Source organism: Heterodontus francisci, chromosome 4 (assembly GCF_036365525.1).
Source record: "Heterodontus francisci isolate sHetFra1 chromosome 4, sHetFra1.hap1, whole genome shotgun sequence".
NCBI lineage: Eukaryota > Metazoa > Chordata > Chondrichthyes > Heterodontiformes > Heterodontidae > Heterodontus > Heterodontus francisci.
In genome coordinates, this window is record NC_090374.1 from 75,662,984 (window position 1) to 75,686,175 (window position 23,192).

General features: G+C 44.1%; 1 protein-coding gene across 1 annotated transcript in view; it reads left to right on the plus strand.

Moving 5' to 3' along the window:
* rhobtb3 (Rho related BTB domain containing 3) overlaps positions 1-23,192 on the plus strand; it is a 145,607-nt gene that overhangs the window by 75,880 nt on the left and 46,535 nt on the right. The window contains exon 5 of the mRNA XM_068029003.1: positions 3,401-3,558. Coding sequence (XP_067885104.1) covers positions 3,401-3,558 — 158 coding nt within the window. The remainder of the gene's footprint in view (positions 1-3,400; positions 3,559-23,192) is intronic.

Sequence of the window (23,192 nt, forward strand, 5' to 3'; positions counted from 1 at the left end):
GCCATAAAATTCAGGTCAAATGTTCCAGAAGTATCCAATCCTCTGCATCAGGTTCCAGCTCATAGCCCCATACCAAAGTGTCAGTTAAATACTAATCTCCAACACTACCCATATTATCCAGTGATATACCACTTCTCATCCACATTAGTCCATTTACTTTCAAAAATATTTCCAGCTGAAGCAAGATATTTTTTCATCTCATTGTTGTTTAGAAAAAATATGTAAACAATAGCCGAATCCTGTATCACTGAATTTGAATGTGATTTGTTGAGTAACCATAATATTAGAGTTCTGCAGTCTGTGCTCAGCAATCAACATCATATTTCAGGCTGATAATTTTCAGAAAGGGAAGCAGCGGATACTGCGGAAGTTTGTGTATACATTTGGCTAGCATTACACTGAATAATGTCATGATAGCTGTCAGTGCTCTAAGCTGATTGTTTTCTGACATTGAACTCAACCATTATATGATTACTGACACAAGAAATTTTGGCATTGCCAACCATCATTTGGAATCGTAGAATCTTACAGCACAGAAGGGAATATTTGGCCATTGCACCTGTGTCAGCTCTTGAAAGAGCTATCCACTTAGGCTCATTTCCCTAATTGTTCTTTATACTTAATGTTGTTCTTTCAAATATTTATCCACTTTCCTTTTAAAAACTGGAATGGATTCTGCTTCCACCACTGTGTCTGGTATGTCTTAAAACCCCTCAATGCAAAACTGAAATCTCCTAACCTCTCCCTTCAGTTCTTTTGGTGATGATCTTAAAATGCATACCCTCGAATTACTGATACAACAATCTTTTCAAAACCACTCATTATTTAGAACCTCTCTATCAGACCTGCTATTAATCTTCTCTGTTCTGCCAAAAAGAATCATTAAAATACTGTGGGCTGAGAGACAGAGGGGGCAGGAAAAATAGCCAGGAGAAGCGTTGGGACAATTCCCCAAAGCATGCCCGCTGTCAGGGAATTTACCCAGTGGTGAGCAGGAAGATGGATCAGCTGCCCACTGAACAGAGGTGGGCAGTTAATTAGTATACTTAAGGGCACAATTAGGGGCCATTTGGAGGACCCACTGGCATTGTGCTGGCAGTGTAGGGTCCCCTGCCACATGGGGAGGCAGCTGGCCTGTTTGTGGTAGTGACTGCCCTTGACATCAAGGCAGCATTTGACCGAGTATGGCATCAAGGAGCCCGAGCAAAACTGAAATCAATGGGAATCAGGGGGGAAACTCTCCGCTGGTTGGAGTCAAAGGAAAGGTGGAGCAAAGGAAGATGGTTGTGGTTGTTGGAGGTCAATCATCTCAGCTCCAGGACATCACTGCAGGAGTTCCTCAGGGTAGTGCCCCAGGTCCAACTATCTTTAGCTGCTTCATCAATGAGCTTCCTTCAATCATAAGGTCAGAAGTGGGGATGTTTGCTGATGATTGCACAATGTTCAGCACCATTCACGACTCCTCAGATACTGAAGTAGTCCGTGTAGAAATGCAGCAAGACCTGGACAATATCCAGGCTTAGGCTGATGTGGCAAGTAACATTCGCGCCACACAAGTGCCAGGCAATGACCATCTCCAACAAGAGAGAATCTAACCATCTCCCCTTGACATTCAATGGCATTATGATCGCTGAATCCCCCACTATCAACATCCTGGGGTTTACCATTGACCAGAAACTGAACTGGAGTAGCCATATAAATACCGTGGCTACAAGAGCAGGTCAGGGGCTAGGAATTCTGTGGCAAGTATCTGACCTCCTGACTCCCCAAAGCCTGTCCGCCATCTACAAGGCACAAGTCATGAGTGTGATGGAATACTCTCCACTTGCCTGGATGGATGTAGCTCCAACAACACTCAAGAAGCTTGACACCATCCAGGACAAAGCAAGCTGCTTGATTGGCACCCCATCCACAAACATTCACTCCCTCCACCACTGACGCATTGTGGCAGCAGTGTGTACCATCTACAAGATGTACTACAGCAGTGCACCAAGGCTCCTTAGACAGCACCTTCCAAACCCACGACCTCTACCACCTAGAAGGACAAGGGCAGCAGATGCATGGGAACACCACCACCTGCAAGTTCCCCTTCAAGCCACACACCATCTGACTTGGAAATATATCACTGTTCCTTCACTGACACTGGGTCAAAATGCTGGAACTCCCTTGCTAATAGCACTGTGGGTGTACCTACCCCACATGGACTGCAGTGGTTCAAGAAGGCAGCTCACCACCACCTTCTCATGGGTAATTAGAGATGGGCAATAAATGCTGGCCTAGCCAGCGAGGCCCACATGCCATGAAACGAATGAAAAAAATAGTTCCAAAGAGCGGGCCGTGGACATCAAAGGACGCTCCCCTGGCCCCAATATTGCATGTGGACGGGTTTCCCTCCAATCCAAGCGGCCTACCACCTTTCCCACTCTTATAATATATGTTTTAAGATCCGAGGGCACCTCCATGTTGAGGTGTCCTCTACCAGTGGAGCAGTCAAGCCTCCAGAGCTGATGAGGTCGGCAGAATCAGGGGCCTGCCCACCATCCTTAATTGGACGGCGAGCTTGGAGACAGCCAATTAGGGCACCGCCTCCGGGAATATATTTTTTTTCCCAAAATATACTTTATTCATAAAAATCTGTAAAAAATACATTACAAAACAGTTCAAAACAGCACCAAGTTGACATTCCAAAAAATGCAAAGGAAATCAGTTTTCTTCAATACAGGAGTGAGTTGCCTCACAACCCTTCCATTCCATTTTACCTTCCATGTACATTTTACAGCAAAACCATATTTGGTGCATACAGCCCGAGGGGTTTCCCATGGGTCCAGCCCCTCAGATCACTTTGGTGGGAGGACCTTACACAGTGGTCTTTCCCCATTGAGCCCTTGCAGCGGCTGCCCCAAGTTTTAGTGTGTCCCTCAGCACTTAGTCCTGGAACTTGGAATGTGCCAGTCTGCAACACTCGATCGTGGACAACTCATTGCGCTGGAAGACCAGCAAGTTTCCGGCAGACCAAATAGCGTCTTTCACCCTCAACCAATGTCAGCAAAAACAAATTAATTTAGACCTCATTGCTGTTTGCAGGATTTGCAGTGTGGAAAGTGGCTGTTTAAATAAATAATTCATTGTAGTAAAGTGCTTTGACAGACTTGATCGGTGGTCTATAAATGTTTTAAATAAAGTCTTTCTTTCAATTTCCACTGTCTACTAGAGGTGAGGGGTGATCCTGTCATGCCATCCCCTCTCTACTGTTTTCAAAAATCCAAATTGCATAAAATGCAATCAATCTACCATTACTCTTGACTTTACAAATAGCAAGTAAAACTAATTTGTGAGCTTTATGTAAAGTATTTTGAGACATTTTTACTTGAAATTCATGAAATTTCAACATTTTCAACAGAAGAAGGGCCGACTTGCTCTTGCCCGCTGTGTACATCAGATAAAGGAAGCTGTGTTCCTTTCTATGAGGGAATTGAACTGTCAAAAGAAATTGGAGCAGCCTACTTGGAACTTCACAGTCTCAATGACTTCTATGTGGGGAAATATTTCGGAGGAGTGGTAAGCAAAACTGTAATGTTTTCATTGGGTCGTTGTTCTTTATAACATGAAATTTTATGATATTATCTATTTTCTTCATATTCTGCTGCAAGGTAAAATGTTTACAGAAAGAATCATCATGGAATGTTGTTAATGTGTTCTCTAGTGTTTAGCTGCATTGCATCTGCTACTGAAAAGGACAGTGGAGCTGAAAATCTGTTTGAATTGCTTGCCTGGAATCTCCACTATTGACCCAGCCAAAGTATGCATGGTGGGAGGGGTTGGCAGTCCCTTATTTGACACACCATTACCATTTTGAGTACATATAGGGCATCCGCCCAGCAAAGTGTTTTGCCACCCTTTGAAGCGTGCTGCTTTAGAAATATGAAAAGAAATCCCCTTGCCTGAAATCTTTGGTTGTTCAGACTACAATCCTCTGCCTGGACCCTAAGTAGGGCATCTGCCACCATTTAGGGGCCTTGTATGATTGGTCAAACCAGGCATACTGTTGCCAATGATTCACCAGTTCGTTGTGTTGCCAGAGACCTGAACTTTCACTATATCCAACTCCTGACCTAATTTCTGACTTTCCCTGATACACTCCCACTGGAGTTACAGAAGGGCACCAGATTTTCATCACCGGTATAATCTACTGGCTGTGTTAAGGGTTACGGCTGTAGTTAATGCCGATTGTTTAGATCTTGCAAAATAATCCAGTGATCCTGGGGTGTTGACCTTTAACATCAGAGATAAAAAGAAAAACATTCAATGTTGGAAGTTTGAATTTTGAAAATACCCAGCAGGACTTTCAACAAATGATCTGAGAAGAGATAGGTTAATGTTTGAGGGAAGGAAGCTTTAACGAAGGGTTGTACCTAAAATATTAACATGTCTTTTCTTTTATCAGATGCTGACAGAGCAGCTACTTGTAGCTTAACATTTGAAAAATATATTTAGAGGATTAGTGAAGCAAAAAGCTGACAAATCAACTTTTGTAACCCCTTAGACACTCGTAACTAGCTTTGTTTACCTGTCAATTCATAGAAATTTGACACTTCAATATCTTAATGTGCAGGGCAGTGCACTAGTGCTCCAACATGCTGTAGAGATTTCAGAAGCACCTCCATGCCTAAGACACCTGGCCAGTTGTGAGCAGAAGCAAACCAGAAGCTAGATACTTCCCCACAGGTTGAAGAAAAAGCAGAGTCACCCTTGACTATGTTGCATACGTTCTAACAACTACCTATTAGTAGTACAGAACTTGAATATTGCTGAAAATAGAGACATGTTATTGAAGCTTTTCATCTTACACTCATCAGGACAATCTGAAAGAATACCAGTGTAAGGGAAAGCAACAACTTTATACTGTATAAGAAGAGAATGCTGATTGGTTGGCAAGTGAACTCTGATTGGTAGAGGCATTGCCACGGAGAATGCACCAGTTTATGGTGACAGACAGTTAACTGTCAAGCTTCATTTGAAATTTAAACCAGGCAGCTTGACTCTGATTGATCAAGGCATTGCCCTGAGGAATGAACCAGCAAATGGCTGTCATTTATTTTGTTTAGCTGAAACAAGCGCAATGTGTGTATATGTTCTTTCTGTCTGCAAAGTACAGGGCCCTGTGTATCAAAATACATTGCTTCCAGTACACGTAAATGCACCACACTGTGAGCCCTACTGACAATCTTAAACTGGTTGTCAGTGTAATTCTAAGCACACTGAGGATTATTTAGCAAATGTTGTCCAATCGTGAAATCACATTTAATGTTGAACATTGTGTTTTTAGTTTTGCAAGCACAGGCTGGTTGGGTACAGCCTGTACCTTGACTACTATTTGAGAAATCTGCTAAGGGATTCTCTACCACAGTCTACCACAAACCTACCTTCACTGGTCCATACACGCGTTGGGATTCTTACAGTTCCACGCGCTATAACGTTGGCCTTATTGGCAACCTTGCAAATAGGGCCCGAGCCATTTGCTCACCATGCAAGCTTGATGCTGAAATCCGGCGAATCAAAGGCATCCTGCGTGACAATGGCTCTCAGAGTTCACTTGCCAACCAATCAGCACTGTCTTCTCATACAGTATGAAGTAGTTGCTTTCCCTCACATTGGTATTCTTACGAATTGTCCTGATGAGTGCAAGATGAAAAGCTTCAACAACTTGTTTCTATTTTCTGCAAAACTAACTATTGAGTGGCACTGATAGAAAGCTGGCACTTGCTTAAGTACTTCATCGGGAATGTGAGAAGTAAAGGAAAGGAGAAAACAAAGCCTTAAAAGCATTTAATGAAATTTTGTGAGACTTGCTCTTGCACTAAATTGGATTTAATCAGAAAATATTGATGTGACTGCAAAAGCAGAGCGTTACCTCATAGTGTAATCAAAGTTTTAATAGATTGGGACAATCTGGAGGTCGGGTGAGCAAAAAGAAGTGGAGTGGGGTCTATTAGGGACCAAAAGGGTATTATCTGCTTAGAGGCTCAGGGCAAGGCTAGAATAATTAATGAGTACTTTGTATCAGTTTACTAAAGAACAGGAATCTGACAAAATATCGGTAGAAGCAGGAAGAGTAGAGGTAATGGACAGGGTAAAAATTGAGAGGGAGGAGGTACTGGAAAAGGCTGGCTATGCTTTAGGGTAGATAAGTCACCTGGTCCAGATAGCTTGCATCCCAGGATGCTGAAGGAAATGGGGGTAGAGATAGTGGAAGGGCTTGCCATAATCTTCCAATCTTCCCTAGATATGAGGGAGGTGCCAGAGGATTGGAGACTGACAAATGTGACACCCTTATTCAACTACAGGCCAGTTAGTTTAATATCAGTAGTGGGTAGGGTTTTAGAAACAATAATCAAGGGGAAAAAAATCAACAGGCACTTTGAGAGGTTCGGGTTAATTAAGAATAGCCAGCATGGATTTGTAAAAGGCAGGTCATGCTTGACTAATCTGATTGAATTTTTTGTTGAAGTAACAGAAAAGGTTGATGAAGGGAATGCAGTGAATGTTGTCGATATGGATTTGAAGAAAGTGTTTGATAAGGTACCACATAAAAGGCTGGTTAACAAAACTGAGGCTCATGGAATAGGAAGGTCAGTGTCCAATTGGATTTAAAAAAATTGGGAGAGAAAACAGAGAGTCGTAGTAAATGGCTGTTTTTTAGACTGGAGGATGATAGGGTCAGTGCTAGGACCACTGCTTTTTTTGCAATATAGAAATGACTTGAATCTTGGAATACAGAGTAGAATTTCAAAATTTGTTGATGATACCAAATTTGGAGGAGTGGCAAACAGTGAGGATGATACGAACCACCTGCAAGAGGACAGAAATCGGCTAGCAGTATGGCAGACAAGTGGCAGATGGAATTTAATACAGAGAAGTGTGAGGTGATGCATTTTGGCAGAAGGGATAGGGTGAGGCAATAAGAATTAATGGTGCAGGAACAGAGGGACTTGGGGGTGCATGTGCATCTTTGAAGGTGGCAGGACATATTGAGAGAGTAGTTAGCAAAGCATATGGGATCTTGGGCTTCATAAATAGAGGCATTGAGTACAAAAGCTGGGAATTTATGCTGAACTTTTATAAAGCTCTGGTTAGCTCACAACTAGAGTATTGTGTCCAGTTCTGGAAGGATGTGCGGGTCCTTGAGAGGATGCAGAGGAGATTTACCAGAATGATTCCAGGGATGGGGGAGCTTAGTTATAAGACTAGGTTGGAAAAGCTGGGGTTGTTCTCCCTGGAACAAAGGAGATTAAGGGGAGATTTGATAGAGGTATACAAGATTATGACAGGTTTAGATAAGGTAGACAAGGAAAGACTGTTCCCATTAACTGATGGTACAAGATCTAGGGGACACAGATTGAAGGTTTTGGGCAAGAGGTGCAGGGGGAATGTGAGGAAGAACTTTTTTATGCAGCGAGTCATAATGACCTGGAACTCGCTGCCCAGAAGGATGGTGGAAGCAGAGGTAATCAATGATTTCAAAAGGAAATTGGATGGGCACTTGAAGGAAATAAACTTGCAGGGCTATGGGGGTCAAGCAAGTGGGACTGATTGGATTCCTCCATGGAAATCAGGCATGGCCTCGATGAACCAACGGCCTCCTTCTATGCCATTAATTACTCTATGACTCTAAAATGTTAAATTTTCAGTGGGTGATTTGTTTCTAGTGGAGTTGGCCCTGGATAACTTTATATTTGTTTAGGCTCCTTCGAAAAATAAGTGTTGGGAGAAACCTAGAAATACATTGATAACATGTCTGTGAACAGTAATTACCTACCTCTCACATTTCAAAATATTTCAGTAAGCTTTCATTAAACTTGATTTCTTCTCCTCAGCAATTGAATTGATGCAGCATGCGTTCTCCATGTACATTAAATTGCGGTATTGTGGTATTTTCACTAAACTTAAGTGACTTCCTGGCTGGGATTTTGCACTTTGTTGTAACACTGGTAGAGATGCAGCAGGGTGGGGAAGGCCCCATTCTGGGTGGCAGGCAGAAAATTTTACAGAGAGTGAACTGGAAGTCTACTTGCAGATGATGAGACAGTTTGAGGTTTGGGAAAGGAGGACATCAAGTAGTGGTTGGAACCGAGAAAAATGACATGGCACTGGTGGGAAGAGCCAGCTCCGTGAGTCCCTCCCCACCCCTTGGACCACTGTGTAATGTATAAAGAAGTTTTTAATGATCTTACAATGGCTCCTTTGCTTCAAGTGCTGCATCGCTCATTGCCCACAACATCATTAATCCTCTTGCTGCCAACCACGAGTCAACTGACATTTGCTGAAGGGCCTTTGGATCACAATGTGAGGAGATTGCAGAGGGACATGCACTAAGTATGAGTTGGCAATAGGAGATGGAATGTAAGGTCTCTGATGTTTTGAGTAAAGGGTCAAGAGATGTCAGCATTGGCTGATGAGACAGTGGACCCGGATCTCATGAATCCTGCTTTTAAAGGAAGGATCATTGCAGAGCATTGCAGGTATATACAAATACTAGGGAAATTCTCCCAGGACATGCAGTACCAGTCTAGCCAACTGATAGAGTCCACTCACAGCATGTGAAACACCATGTGTAAGAGACGGTAATATTATTTTTATCAAATTTGTGGTTGAGACTAGCAGAGTTATCCAACCCAGGAGCATCGATAGTTTAAATGAAATACAGGAAGCTATGTTGTATATAAGTGTACAGAAAACTAACCAAATCTGACCAGCATGCATTGTGAAAGCCAAAAGGGCTTTTCAAACTAAAGTAACCTGTTAACAGCTGCAACCTGTTTTCATTACAATTAAACAGAGACACTGGTGAGAAAACACTTTAAGGCTATGGAATGTTTAGCAATAATCAGACAGTCTTAAAAATTGAGTCTAAACCAATAAACAGACATACTTCAAAGCTATGTTTTGCTTTGATGCCAAGTTAGAATTTTTGAAAAGCTTCAAGTGCACAAAAACATGGCGTCATGGTGTCTGAAAACATCAAAATAAGAGATTGACATGACTGAACATGTTTTTAAAAATGCTAATTCCGCTGGCCTAAGTGATCCAAAGTGTTTTGAAAAGCTACAAGAGAGTGACACAAATTGACATTGTGATTGATGATATCAGAGTTTTTCTTTTGAAATGCCGAGAAACTAGAAGTCATGTTTTATATGCTTTATCAGATAAACTCTGTCTTTAATTCTCCAAGCAACAGTTTGTAAGAAGTCATTAATTTAAGGGACTTGGACATTCCAACTCTTCGTTTTGCACCTCTTAATTTTTCTTCTAATTTGTTTGCAGCCACCATAACTTCCTGATCATAAGGGCTTCTCCTTCTAGTAGTGTTCCTAGATTGTTCTGTAGTCCCTGTTCTATTGCATAATCTAGTTAAGCTACGGCCTCTACTTGCCCCCTTATCTCTCCCTCCCACAATAAGCGGTTCTGTCAGCAGTATGTAATCATTTCCTAGTGCCAGAGTATCTTGCAGACCTACTACGGGGACTCACACTGCATTTTCTTGCTTTCCACCATTTCACCTCATTTTGTCAGTCCATAGATCTTACCTCTTGTCCATCAACTCGGATGTTTAGCCAATGTTTGAATTTTCTGGTGGCTTTCCCTGCTGTCCCTACAATGGTTACATCCCTGTATTCAATGCACCCTTCCAGTATGTACGTTACCCTAGTACTGACTTTAGGCAGTTGTCCTTTGGGTAAAATAGCCCTATAATGTGCACCTGTATCACTTTGTCTGTTGTCATCCAGCTCCTTATTTACCATAGTCTGTTCCTCATAGCTGTCAAACGTATGAGTATGTGTGGTACAGGGTACTTTATAATCAATCCTGATTAACCTAGATGAATGGACCCTAATAGTTTGACTATCATTTTGAAGAATCACTGTCTTCCCATCACAAGCTATCACTTTACCTGGACCTTTTCACTCTTTCTGACCCTCTCAGGATTAAAGTCTATCTCTGATGGTCTTATGCGATATCATAAGGCTCGCAGAATTTTCTCTGAGACTTTTGCCTGATGAATGCCCTTCTCCTTGCATTTAGGGCATTCAAGTGCGCAGAAAAGGTGGAACTAATTGTAGTCCCTTTTAAAGCCAGAAGGTATTTTGGGATTCCTCCCAAAGGCCAACTAATATAGGCTATAGCCCCCAACCATTTGAAGCAAATTCTTCAAATGGACTGCCCATGCCAGGGCAGATGTTAGCTTGCTTGGTTGGCTAAGATCGTATGGAGGAGCATCTCATTAATCACCACGTGATTTCTTTCACAGAGTCCATTACTGAAAGGATTTTCAGCTGCAGTGTTCATCACTACAATGTTCATATTTTTGCACGTCTCTAAATTTGTCATTGGCAAATTCCCCCCATTTTCAGTCAGGTGCCCCCTGCCCAGTCTCTATGCATTTTTCCATGATTTCTATCTACAATCACTCTTCTGTCTTTACCATGTATTACTGTGGAAAGACTGAATCTAGTTGCCATGCCAAGGCAAAATGAAAATGTTTCTGTTATTATCCCACACCTGTAAATCCATAGCTACTACTTCATTAAAGTTTTGTGCTACTGGGAGACTTACAATAGGCCATGATGGTGTCCTCTGATACTTTTTGCATTTGTCACATTTTTCACTAATCTCTTCAATATGCTTTGTGTACTCATCATCAACCATCCCTGCATCCTTTAGTATGATTTTTAATCTGTGACAAGAGGGATGAACAAATTGTTGATGTAACTTTAAGACAATTTGCTTTTTTTCTCTCAAACTCCATTCACCTGATGCCATTAACACTTCTTTAACATTCTCATTAGAGATGCTAGGTTTTGTTAAAGGGATGCAACAATGTTCTGATTGGGTAAATTGCAAATCTACTGACTTCCCAAAGGCAATTGCTTTATCATATTCTGTGTCCAATTTCATTTGTACCTTTGTCATGGAAGGCTTGCTCAGCAGCAAGAGTATCTCACTAGATAGCACATCTGTACTAATAAAGTGGCTTACTCCTGCTACTATGCATTGATTCACCACCTTTTTCAATGATCTAAATGTGTTGTCATCCCTGAACCTGAAACAAGTAGAACTTTCATATTCCCTGATCTTACTTAGTAACTCTAAATAACATTTCATGCAATCCGTTCCACATACTTTGGATGTGCAACCACTGTGCAACACGGCACAATTAAATGAATCTGCAACTAGTACACTCATTACCGGACTGAAGCTTCTTATGACTAGTACAATTCCATTAGACTGATCAATGTCATCCTCTTCCACTTCTGAAACTTCCATGTCATTGTGTCGCCTCAAAAACCCTATTGTTCCATTTTGGATAATTTACTGCATAATGATATATGGAATCACATCTGAAACACTTGTTAATAATTCCCTGGGCATCCCTGTCCGTTATTGTTGCTCTACTTCTGTCATCTGTCAGATCAACCGAAAATGTCTCCATCCTCATTTTTTTTGTCTGTGATTCTTCTGCTGTATTAATGCCTGTGCCCCATATCTGAACAATCTCAAAATGCCACGATCATCAAGTCCTCCATCTTCTGTCACACTGCCAAATGTCCCATTTGTGCCATGAAGGCTGCTGGAAATGACTACTTTCCCAGGAATTTTTTTAAAGCATCAGACACCTGATTCAAAAGTGTGTCTCTGAGAATCTCACTCCAGCTAAGACCAGGAGCCTATATATGTGCGACACTTTTAGCACAATCCAACAATTTGAAAGTGAGCACTAACAAGGAATTTCCAAAGAAAATTTTTGCAATCTTTTATACAGTGTATTAAATTCCGTGATATATTCCTCTATGGAATAATCGTTCATCTTTCTAAATTTATCAAAGCTGACAACGTCTCATATGCATTTGATAGATCATCTGTCTGATAAATGTTATCCACAAAGCTCAATAGAAGCTCCAAATCTTCCTCAGTATCCAACTGACAGGCCTCTAACTCACAACATACTGTGCACCCGATTTTGCTTTAGTTAGGAAGCGACAGTGCCAAGGCCATACCTTGTTTTCTCTTCAGCAAGGACTTAAACCGTGTCCATTGATCATAAGGTTCAGATTCAGAAAACATGGGTAGGAAATCATATCCTGACAATTTACCCTTGGTTTCAGCCATTCTTCTCAAAAGTAACTCTGATTACAACCTTCTATCTGAAAAAAACTTCTTAGTTTCCAATCTTCAACTTTAGGCAACCATCCCCTGTTACCATATTACATAGACCCAAGCCAAATGGTGAAGAATGAAGCCAGACACAGATCCTTTTCTTGAGAGTCAGTTTATTTACAGAATGCAGCATTACGTATCTCTGCCTCCTGTGGAAAACACCCGTGTCCCAGTAGGTTCCCAATTCCCCTCTAAGTCCTTAATTAAACAATACCCTTCATCTTTAACAATATAATTAGCCTACCATTAACATTCATCACGTACTGTAGTCACTTCATTTCTGACCTCACCACGTTATCTGCCCCCCTACATGATCTAACAAAAGAGACCACCAAGTGGGAATGGACTAAATCACACAAACAGATGTACACCAGATCAAACGACGGTTGTCAGTGGAGATGAACACAGGTGCTGGCGCCATTATTAAAGGACTGCTATCCCTGCTTAAACTGCTGCTTCACTGAGTAATTTTGCTGCTGCTTTGCATTTGTGTTGCTGTGCTGCTGACCTCCTTGGCTGGAGTCCCTGTGCTGCTGTGCTGTTGACCAAGGCCTCATAAGGCCAAGAGATTTTTGGAAGCCAAGAGGGACCTTGTCACGTAGAAGACACCAGATGACCCCATGGTTCAGTGATGTCTCCCTGCAGACTCTTCTCCAGGCTGTAAGGGAAAGGCGGGAGCTCCTGTTCCCAAGGGATGGAAGGAACATCCTTCTACCTGACCAAACAAGCCTGGGTGGAGATCACGGAGGAGGTCAGCAGCCATGGGGTCACCCGCACCCCCCCCCGAAACTGGGCTCAGTGCCGCAAGTGGGTCAATGACCTCCTTCGCTCCACCAAGGTGACTCCTCTACACCCATCTTATCTTTGAGGCTTGCATGTGGCCATGTGGGATGGTGCGTGACATGGTCAGGGAGAGGCTACAAAGAGGTGGCAAGGGGCTGAGGCAATAGCAGGTCATGTCAGAAGTATGGCTGCATCTCCAAGACAGCCCTAGCTTGCCCCCAGCACATCCCTTTAGAGCAGTGAGGAGGAGGCATTCCGGAGCCCTCATCAGGGGCCAAAGGGCTGCCACCAGAGCAAATGTCCTGTTGGCCTCTGTGGGAAGACTAATGGTGTCTCTCTTTCTGCTCATAGGAGGAAATGGCCCACAATTCAAGGGAAAGGCAAAGACTGGAGGTGGGATCCTGGACATCCGAGAACTGACCCTGGCAGAGGAGGAGGCCCTGGAATTAGCAGGCTCCCAGGGTAGCCATTCCATAGCAGACGGAGAGACTGGAGCGTCCACCCAAGAAAGTGAGGAGGCATTGTCCTCATGTGCCCACCACTGACCTACTGGAGAACCACCTAGGGATGGTTGGCATGGGCAGATCCATGCAGCAGAACCCCTAAATCTTTGTGTTTTCTCATGCAAGCCATGGCACCTTGGAAGAAAGATCATCTGCTGGCGCTGCTGAAATCCCGTCGTCCTCTGAGGACGAGGAGGAAGAATCCTCAGAGGGTGCACCGTCACACCGTTCCCCTGAACCTTCCACCAGTGCAGATACTCTCACCTCGGTGGGTATGCGCTCGGGCTTAGAGGCAGGGTCACAAGTGGGTGACAACACCACACACTCATCTGAGCAGCTGACAAGGCCATGCCTGGCAAAGCCCCTGACAGTCAGAGAACTGTGGAAGGCCTGATCCATGCTGAGCCCCCAGCTGATGACGAGTCTCTGTTGTTGGCAGCACAGAACATGCTGGAGTTGCAGAGAAAGGTAAGGGAACATCTGGCAGAGCTGCCAGAGGCAATGCACAAACAATGGAGGAATCCATCCACACCATGAGTGCTGCTATGTTGCTGTCTCAGGCGTGCGAGTGAATGGCTTCCTCCAATGAGAAGTTGGTGATTGTCCTGGAGATTCAGCTCCCACAGTTGCATGCATACCTGCACACCATCACCTGGGCCATGAGTTCAATGCAGCAGTGGCAAGGTAGGAGGGGGATGAGATGCCTGGTGTCTTCTCCAGGTCCTCGTCCATCTATGGTCAGCAGGGATTTTCAAGTGAGCCTTCAAAGGGAGAGGCTGACTTCCACATCTGGGGCTCCCCTCAGGATGCTCTGAGTGCAGGCAGCAGCTCCTCAGCCCCTCCACCAGTGAGCCCAGCTCCAGTAGCCGCAGCTACTGAGGAGGCTCCTGCACCTGTGCAGGAAACCTTTAGCCACGGGACCCCCCCGAGGCCTCAGGCAGCCAGAGGACACCCGTCAATATCATCCCAGGCCCCAGGGCAATGCGTTCAGCAGCCTGCCTTCACCTCAGCTGCCAATGCAGGGCAGCACTTCATAGAAGCTCATGGAAGTGTGTGAAGAAGAGCACCGAAACATACTTGGAACTTCACAGGTGTGTGCAACGTGGTCTTGTTCATTGGGTATTGTGAACCCTTAAATAAATGGAGGTCACTTTCATTGTTGAGAATCTCTTGTGCTTTCCCTGCCATCCTGTTAGATGACATCTTCACGCTCGCTGTCTTAATGGGCTGCCAGTGTAAGGGCAGGCTGCATAGGGGTACCTTCTCAGCTTTGTACATGCACCTGGTGAGCGTGGGCGCAAGGCACGGAAGTGCAATAGGAGGGAGGCAACATTCAGAATAGAGTGAGGTGAGTCTTTATTGAGTTCCTTGAAATGGATATCATGATGGCAGAAACCGTGTATGAATGAGATTGTCCTGAGCTTCCCATGCACGTCTCTCAATGGCTCTCGCCTCCGATACAAGAGCTTCATCAACCCCACTGCCTGCTCAACATCCTTCTCCACATCCTCCTCGTCACATGAGGAATGACGATCAATCATGTCCTCTTGAAGCAAGGCTTTCCCTCCTCTGCAGTCCTAGACTGTGTAGAGTACAGCAGGTCACCACGCTACGCGAGACCCTCACTGGGTCCACCAGACCAATCCAGGCACCTGAATCTCATCTTCAGCAGCACAATGGCCTGCTCGATGGTCGCTCAGGTGGGTCTGTGGCAGGTGTTGTACCGCTCCTCTGCTGCAGCGTGAGGGTTCTTCAGGGGCGTTAGTAGCCGTGTCTTCAATGGGTAGCCCTTGTCCCCGAGAATCCATCCCTGAAGGCGAGCGGGGGGCCCCCGCCTCTGCTGCTGGTTTAATTCCAGTCACGGCCGGAAAGGCCCTTAAGCAGCCAATGATTGGCCACTTAGGGCCTCAATTGGCCTCTGGGTGGGAAGGCCAGAGTTCCGTCCCCAACTTAATTGCAGTTTGACGGGAAGCTGATGGGCCCTCCATCCCCACCCCCTACACCTTCCATCACAATTCTATGGGCCCCCCGATGCTTTCCAACCAGCATCCCGGGGGCCCATTAAGTTCCATCCTGAGTGTTTGACCCATTCCAGCTGGTCGCTCCTCCTCCTGTGCACTGTCCCTGGAGAGATGACCTTCCTTTTGGAGCCTTCCCCTTGCCACTCCCTCTGATGACTGGCTAATGCCCCTCTAGCCTACGCTGCCCATGAGGGCTGCATCCCCTCTGCACCCACCCTTGCCTCAAGGGCTGCGCAACTGTTGGGCAATTGCCAGTGCACCCCACGTTCCCATTCCTGGATTCATCTAATACTCCCCATGGCTGCCTTCCCATGGCGGCACTGAGTGCCCCCACCTTTAAACCACCAGGGATCTGAAGGCAACCAATCCCTGTGCACCATTCACTAAATAAGAAACCCCCCATTAAATGCAAGTCAGGCTGATGCAAATGCATGGTAAATACCTTTTCGGCAGCAACGCCGCCTTGGACCTTTCTCACCACAAACAAAATCCGGAACTGACGTCATTAGAATTAGAATTAGAACATTACAGCGCAGTACAGGCCCTTCGGCCCTCGATGTTGCGCCGACCTGTGAAACCATCTGACCTACACTATTCCATTTTCATCCATATGTCTATCCAATGACCACTTAAATGCCCTTAAAGTTGGCGAGTCTACTACTGTTGCAGGCAGGGCGTTCCACGCCCCTACTACTCTCTGAGTAAAGAAACTACCTCTAACATCTGTCCTATATCTATCACCCCTCAACTTAAAGCTATGTCCCCTCGTGTTTGCCATCACCATCCGAGGAAAAAGACTCTCACTATCCACCCTATCTAACCCACTGATTATCTTATATGTCTCTATTAAGTCACCTCTCCTCCTCCTTCTCTCTAATGAAAACAACCTCAAGTCCCTCAGCCTTTCCTCGTAAGACCTTCCCTCCATACCAGGCAACATCCTAGTAAATCCTGCACCCTTTCCAAAGCTTCCACATCCTTCCTATAATGCGGTGACCAGAACTGCACGCAATACTCCAGGTGCGGTCTCACCAGAGTTTTGTACAGCTGCAGCATGACCTCGTGGCTCCGAAACTCGATCCCCCTACTAATAAAAGCTAACACACCATATGCCTTCTTAACAGCCCTATTAACCTGGGTAGCAACTTTCAGGGATTTATGTACCTGGGCACCAAGATCTCTCTGTTCATCTACACTACTAAGAATCTTCCAATTAGTCCAGTACTCTGCATTCCTGTTACTCCTTCCAAAGTGAATCACCTCACATTTTTCCGCATTAAACTCCATTTGCCATCTCTCAGCCCAGCTCTGCAGCCTGTCTATGTCCCTCTGTACCCTACAACATCCTTCGGCACTATCCACAACTCCACCGACCTTAGTGTCATCCGCAAATTTACTAACCCACCCTTCTACACCCTCTTCCAGGTCATTTATAAAAATGACAAACAGCAGTGGCCCCAAAACAGATCCTTGTGGTACACCACTAGTAACTAAACTCCAGGATGAACATTTGCCACCAACCACCACCGTCTGTCTTCTTTCAGCTAGCCAATTTCTGATCCAAAGCTCTAAATCACCTTCAACCCCTTACTTCCGTATTTTCTGCAATAGCCTACCGTGGGGAACCTTATCAAATGCCTTACTGAAATCCATATACACCACATCCACTGCTTTACCCTCATCCACCTGTTTGGTCACCTTCTCGAAAAACTCAATAAGGTTTGTGAGGCATGACCTACACTTCACAAAACCGTCATGACGTCGAGTTTCCAGCCATGCGCCACCCCTCCCAATTTTTCAGTCCCCCCCCCACGCCTCCATTCCTGTTCCTGCTGGCTGGATAAAATCCAGCCCCATGACACTCCTGGAAAGTCATTTTGGACTGTACTGACAAACTGATCCAGGCACCTGAAACATGGCTTCAGCATTTCAGTTGTGCGCTCAGTAGTGTAGTCCTTGCTGTGTAGATGTAATGAGCTAAGGGTTCAAAGATGTCCCAAGATCCAATCTGACACTTGCTTTTCAACTTGAAAGTGTAGATGACCATTGGCTGTCCTAATATAAAGAAATTGTGGAGGATGCCAAGAAAACAACTACTGACATGCATGATGCATGCACAGACAAGCTGGGTATTGAGGGAACGGTAACCTTTTCTGTTGATTCAACTGATAGGACTGATGAGGGAAGCATGAATGGCCAAACACATTATAAAACTTCAAGGCATTCTCCTGCTGATGCCAGGAGATGGAATGCATAAAGGTTTCGGAATTTGGAAGTTAAGCAACTGATGTCTAGCAGGGAGAAAATACCATTAAAAAACCCCTGAAAAATATAGTTGAAATGTAGGGATTTGCCAGCACTTACAGTGTGTAAATATTTTAACACATTGAAGAGACTTCCACCTTGAATTTTGTACCTTGGCAAGAGGACACACCTGTTTTATACAGACATTCTTTATGTTATGAAGGTGTGATTACAGAAAATGTCTTCATTTAAATATTTGTACTGGAAAATAAGCAAGCACTTCTGGTGGAAAATCAAAAATCAATTGCATATAAAAATGGATGGAGACCTAGATAACAGGCCCCAGGCTCATCTTTGAGCCCACCAAGGTCAGTTTGCCACTAAATTGGCATACTATTGGCATTGGTAGAAAATACCACACCCATCTCAAGCTCATATTTCCTTTTCCAAAGTAAAGTGCCACTGAAGTCATAAATATGTCTGAACCTGTGTGCACAAACACAAACAGTTTCTTGGGAGTTGGGACTGCTTTGCAGGAAATATGGAATTCCTCCCTTCCCCAAAACCATTTATTTTTAGAATTTTAATTCAGTTAGCAAGCCCACTGGCCTGCACCCCCACAAAAATAAATCTGATGTTATGAATTTAAATACGACTTGGAATGAAAAATCTTTTATGAAGAGAGTTCAGGGACATTTCTCAGACATACCTGGAAAACAAGTGGTTCATAATCCTACCCACCTAGCACTAGGAAGTCATCATTGCTAAATTGACAGTGACATTAAATGCAGACACTGAAAACATAATGAACACATTTTTGTGTGCATAAACTACCCACAATGGCTGAAATCAGCAGAAAAGAATGAAGTTACTAAACGTTTTCTTTCAATACTGTTTTTGAGGTCTGTATCTGCAGAACAGACAGAACAAGTAAGTATCCTGCTGTGTCTGTCATTAGAATATAAATGATCTGACTCAGATGTTTTCTAATTTAGTCACATGCCCCCAATTTAATCACTGTACTTTTAAATCTGATAGTTCCTTTTAGTAGTAGATTGTTAAAATTCAATTACAGCAAATTACTTATTGCAATTCAAATATATAAGCATAACAACTGGAAAGGTATGAAATAATCTCAAGTACACCTCGAAATATATAAAGCGAACGAAAGAAGATGCGCTGTACAGATCAAAAATGAGAAGGGCAAAGACGATCAAGGGATGAATGCCAGGAAAATCGCAGCCAGATTGCCTGCACCCACCAATTATATCTGCAGGCCATGATCACAGATACTTGCCAATGACCAAAGGGAACTGTTTTTACTGGCTTCGGGTCAGCAGGGTGACTTGCAGAGATGTGCCATCTGCTGCATTGAAACAGGCAATCTTCAGAGTAGAGTTGACACTGCCAGTGGCAGTCAAGGTCACATCCTCTCTCAAGCTTCCTGCATTCATTTCCTTTCCCAGCATTAAGATCAGCTGCATAAAGATCAGCTGCAGTATCTGGGCTATGTTGGAAAGATTTGGAGTGCAAAGCATCGTTAAGAATTCCACATGATAATAGTTTCAAATCTAAGTTGCAGCCTGTATGTGTGTCATTCTGCTGTACAGTCATGAATACTAAGCATTCAAAGGACTGCAAGCTTCTACAAAAGTTTTGGATGACTAAACAGTCCAAGAGTAACTGACTGTGAGGACACACTTTATTGCCTGCATACCTGTGGCAGATCTTTGTGAAAGGAATTTGCTGGCGAGCACTATCTTAGCATTTTTCCTCAGATCTACCACCTTTTTCCACATTTGTAGCCAGGTTCACTGGTTATTACACAAAGCAATAATGATGGCAACCACCTCCTAACAGCCATTTTGGATACTGTTCTCTGGATGATGCCTTCCTTGGTTTCATGACATAAACCAAGAGCACCATCAGCAAACATGTTCTTGTGTTTTCAGGAAGTCTGCATTGGTAAGAAGTAGTGTGAATCTTTAAATCACTTCCTATCCATACATGTGAAATGGGAGTTTAGTTAAGTGTTGCACTCACTAATGTGCTTCAGGGAGGGATCTGGCACCCTTACCCAATCTGCACAGCCTTTGTTTCCAGTCCCACACCTCAGGGCAACTAGGGATGGGCAATCAATACTGCCTTGTCAGCGTCACCCACACCCCCAAGAAGAAATAAAATAATTTATTGACTGGAATTTCAAAATGCTTCCTTTGTATCTTTAATCAATGTATCTTTGTAGCACACGAGATAAAACCTTAAATAGGATTTTTTTCTACAGCTTGCTCATTAACTGTCTTTACAACCTACATTGTCATACAAATTTCAGACATAAATGGATTCTGCTTTTCAGTTGAGAATGGAAACAAGTAATTTAAAGTAATTGAAAGCTGTTGAATACTCATAATCATTACAATACATTAGTTCACTGTGCTCCTGAACGATTGATTTTTCACTCTTTAATGTAACAAAACCTGATTACTTTCCTTTTTTCTGCATGGTTTGCCAGTCATGATATTTTTCCTGCAGATTCTATATTAGTCATAATGCAATATGAGAAGAAAAAACATTTGGCACTTCACTGCTGCAACCCTTTAAATTGCCGCAGCAGATATCCTAGGCTTAAATTTGTAAGCGCGCCGCAAACCGCGACGGCCCATTGTGAGAACGGCAGTCTTCAGGCGCAAATGTGCCGCCGCTGAGCCCCTGTGATATTTTGCATGGAGGCTAATTTAAATGAAGGGCATGGAGAGAGCGGCTGCTCCGTCCTAGGCAACAGCATCCGGCGCCATCGCGCAAGCGCCATTTTTAAAGGGCTTCAAGCCCTGCAGTTACATTGGAATTTTTAAAGAAACCTTCAATTCACATTTGTGTAAAAAAAAACAAAGTAAAAGCTGGAATCCCCTTTCCAACCCTCTCATCCTCAGTGTTTGGTTTTGTGCCTATCCCACCCAAAATAAACTTAATTCCCAACCCGAACCTTCCCCCCCAAACCTCATTGCCTTTGCCCTTCAACCCCTTTCCACCATCCCCTCAGCCAATAGAAAGTGTTTTCCCCACTCCCCTCCCACTCCCACCCTGAGAATTTCACTGCTTCCCCCTCCCACCAGTGTTATGCCTCGGATGTCCGTGTGGACATCCGACGGTGCAGGACTTCCGGCCAGCAGCTGGAATATCGGCATGGGATGGCCATCGGGACCAGGTAAGCTCATTTAAAATAATTTACATTGATTTAAATATGGAGATGAAGGCTCCGCTGTTAACCGGGGAGGGGGGTGCGGGGGTGGAGGGGGGGTGCGCACCGAGGCCTCGCCGCCAGTAGTAACGTGTGGCGGGGCCTTCCCGGTGTCTGGGGTCATGCAAGACTTTTCCGAATCCCCTCGTCATGACCCCCGATGCCGGAGGCCTCATAAAATTCAGACTTTGTCTGTGCTTGCACCCAGAGGTACTGCATCGACCGGAGCAGAGCACAAATGCCACAGTGGAGGTTCCAGGATGAACGACAGTGCACGACCAGCTGTGTTAATATGTTTTTTCAGTCCTGTACCCCAGGCATTGGTATTGAGATTGTTGCTATTTTTAATGAATTGGACAAATATATCAAGCAAAATTTAAGTTTATGGATTATATCCAAATAATAAAGAATATTTATTTCATTTATTTATGAGCCGCATGGAAGATGGCAGGATCCCCAAAGACACATTGTACAGTGAGCTCGCCACTGGTATCAGACCCACCGGCCGTCCATGTCTCCGCTTTAAAGACGTCGGCAAACGCGACGTGAAGTCCTGTGACATTGATCACAAGTCGTGGGAGTCAGTTGCCAGCGTTCGCCAGAGCTGGCGGGCAGCCATAAAGACGGGGCTAAAGTGTGGCGAGTCGAAGAGACTTAGTAGTTGGCAGGAAAAAAGACAGAGGCGCAAGGGGAGAGCCAACTGTGTAACAGCCCTGACAAACAAATTTCTCTGCAGCACCTGTGGAAGAGCCTGTCACTCTAGAATTGGCCTTTATAGCCACTCAAGGCGCTGCTTCACAAACCACTGACCAACTCCAGGCGCTTATCCATTGTCTCTCGAGATAAGGAGGCCAAAGAAGAAGAAAGAAAATTTGCAATTAATGTTTATTTAACTGGGTCCTGTGTCTGAATTCTGGACTGCAGGTTTGGGGCAGCCCATGACCTGCTGCTTGTCCATTTTAAATGAGTATATCAAGAATCCTGGAGCCAGACTTACTGATAAAAAGCACACTTTAAATAAGCATTTTATATTGGGTTTTCTGGTCAATGTTGCAACATTATGTACCATGCATTACTTCATTTGGTGGGAACTGTGCCATTTTTCCAATTTGCTTCCTGTGCTTTCCTGTAATATTCTTTGTGGTGATTAAACAGCTTTATAAAAAGTACTGCACATAAGCATTCTTTGTCAGGTATCTGACTATACTGGATACTTCAGATGAGGAAAATAAGCACATGAAAGGCTAGCAAAGGCAGATAAAATGCCAAAGAAAGAAAAGAAAGACATGCATTCACATAGTCCCTTTCATGATAGCAGGATTTGCAGCCAATGGAATACATTCTGAAGTATACTTGCCGTTGTGATGTGGGAAACACAGCAGCCAGTTTGCACACAGCAAAGTTCCACAAACTGCAATGTGATAATTTGTTTCAGTGGTGTTGAATGAGTAATAAATACTTGCCAGGACACTGTCAAGAATTGCTCTGCTCTTATTCAAAAACAGTGCCATGGCAGCCTCAGTACTGCTTTGGAGTGTCAGCCTAGATTTTGTGCTCAGGTCCCTGGAGCGCATCTTGAGCCCACAGTTTTTCTGGCTGAGAGGTGAGAGCGCTATAACTGATACTTAAGGCATTCACCTGAGATGTTCTGTCATATCTGTCACAACTCTGAGACCACATTTATAGACCCCTCCAGATGTACTTAAAACACGACACAGGAGACCACACTGTGGTGCTGTTGTGCCATCTGCTGCAGGATGACCTATAAACAGCATCTGGAACAAAAACAACTTTTCCTGCAGAAACAAACATTACCACAGCATGAAATTTTCATGCTATTTACATTTCCCAGCTGCCTCAGGGACAGTACACTTTTGTATCGAACAGATGACATCCTTTTCTCTATGACAAGCAAGCAATGCTTGAAATGATGCTCAAAGGTGATGTGGAAGTTCCCATCTTGGATTTGTACGTGCTTGACATGCCACACAAGAAATGCATCAAGAGGTAGGAGAAGTACGCTGACTTTTCTCTTTAACCAGTAAATAGCTCCCTCATTTGAACTTGAGTGATTTCACAGACTCGTCGGTAGCATCGCTTGCAGTACTTTTACAGGAAGATACTCTTTGGTCCAAAATAGGACCACCCTCTTCACATTCTTCAGAATCAAAGGGTGCAGTGTTGCCCACA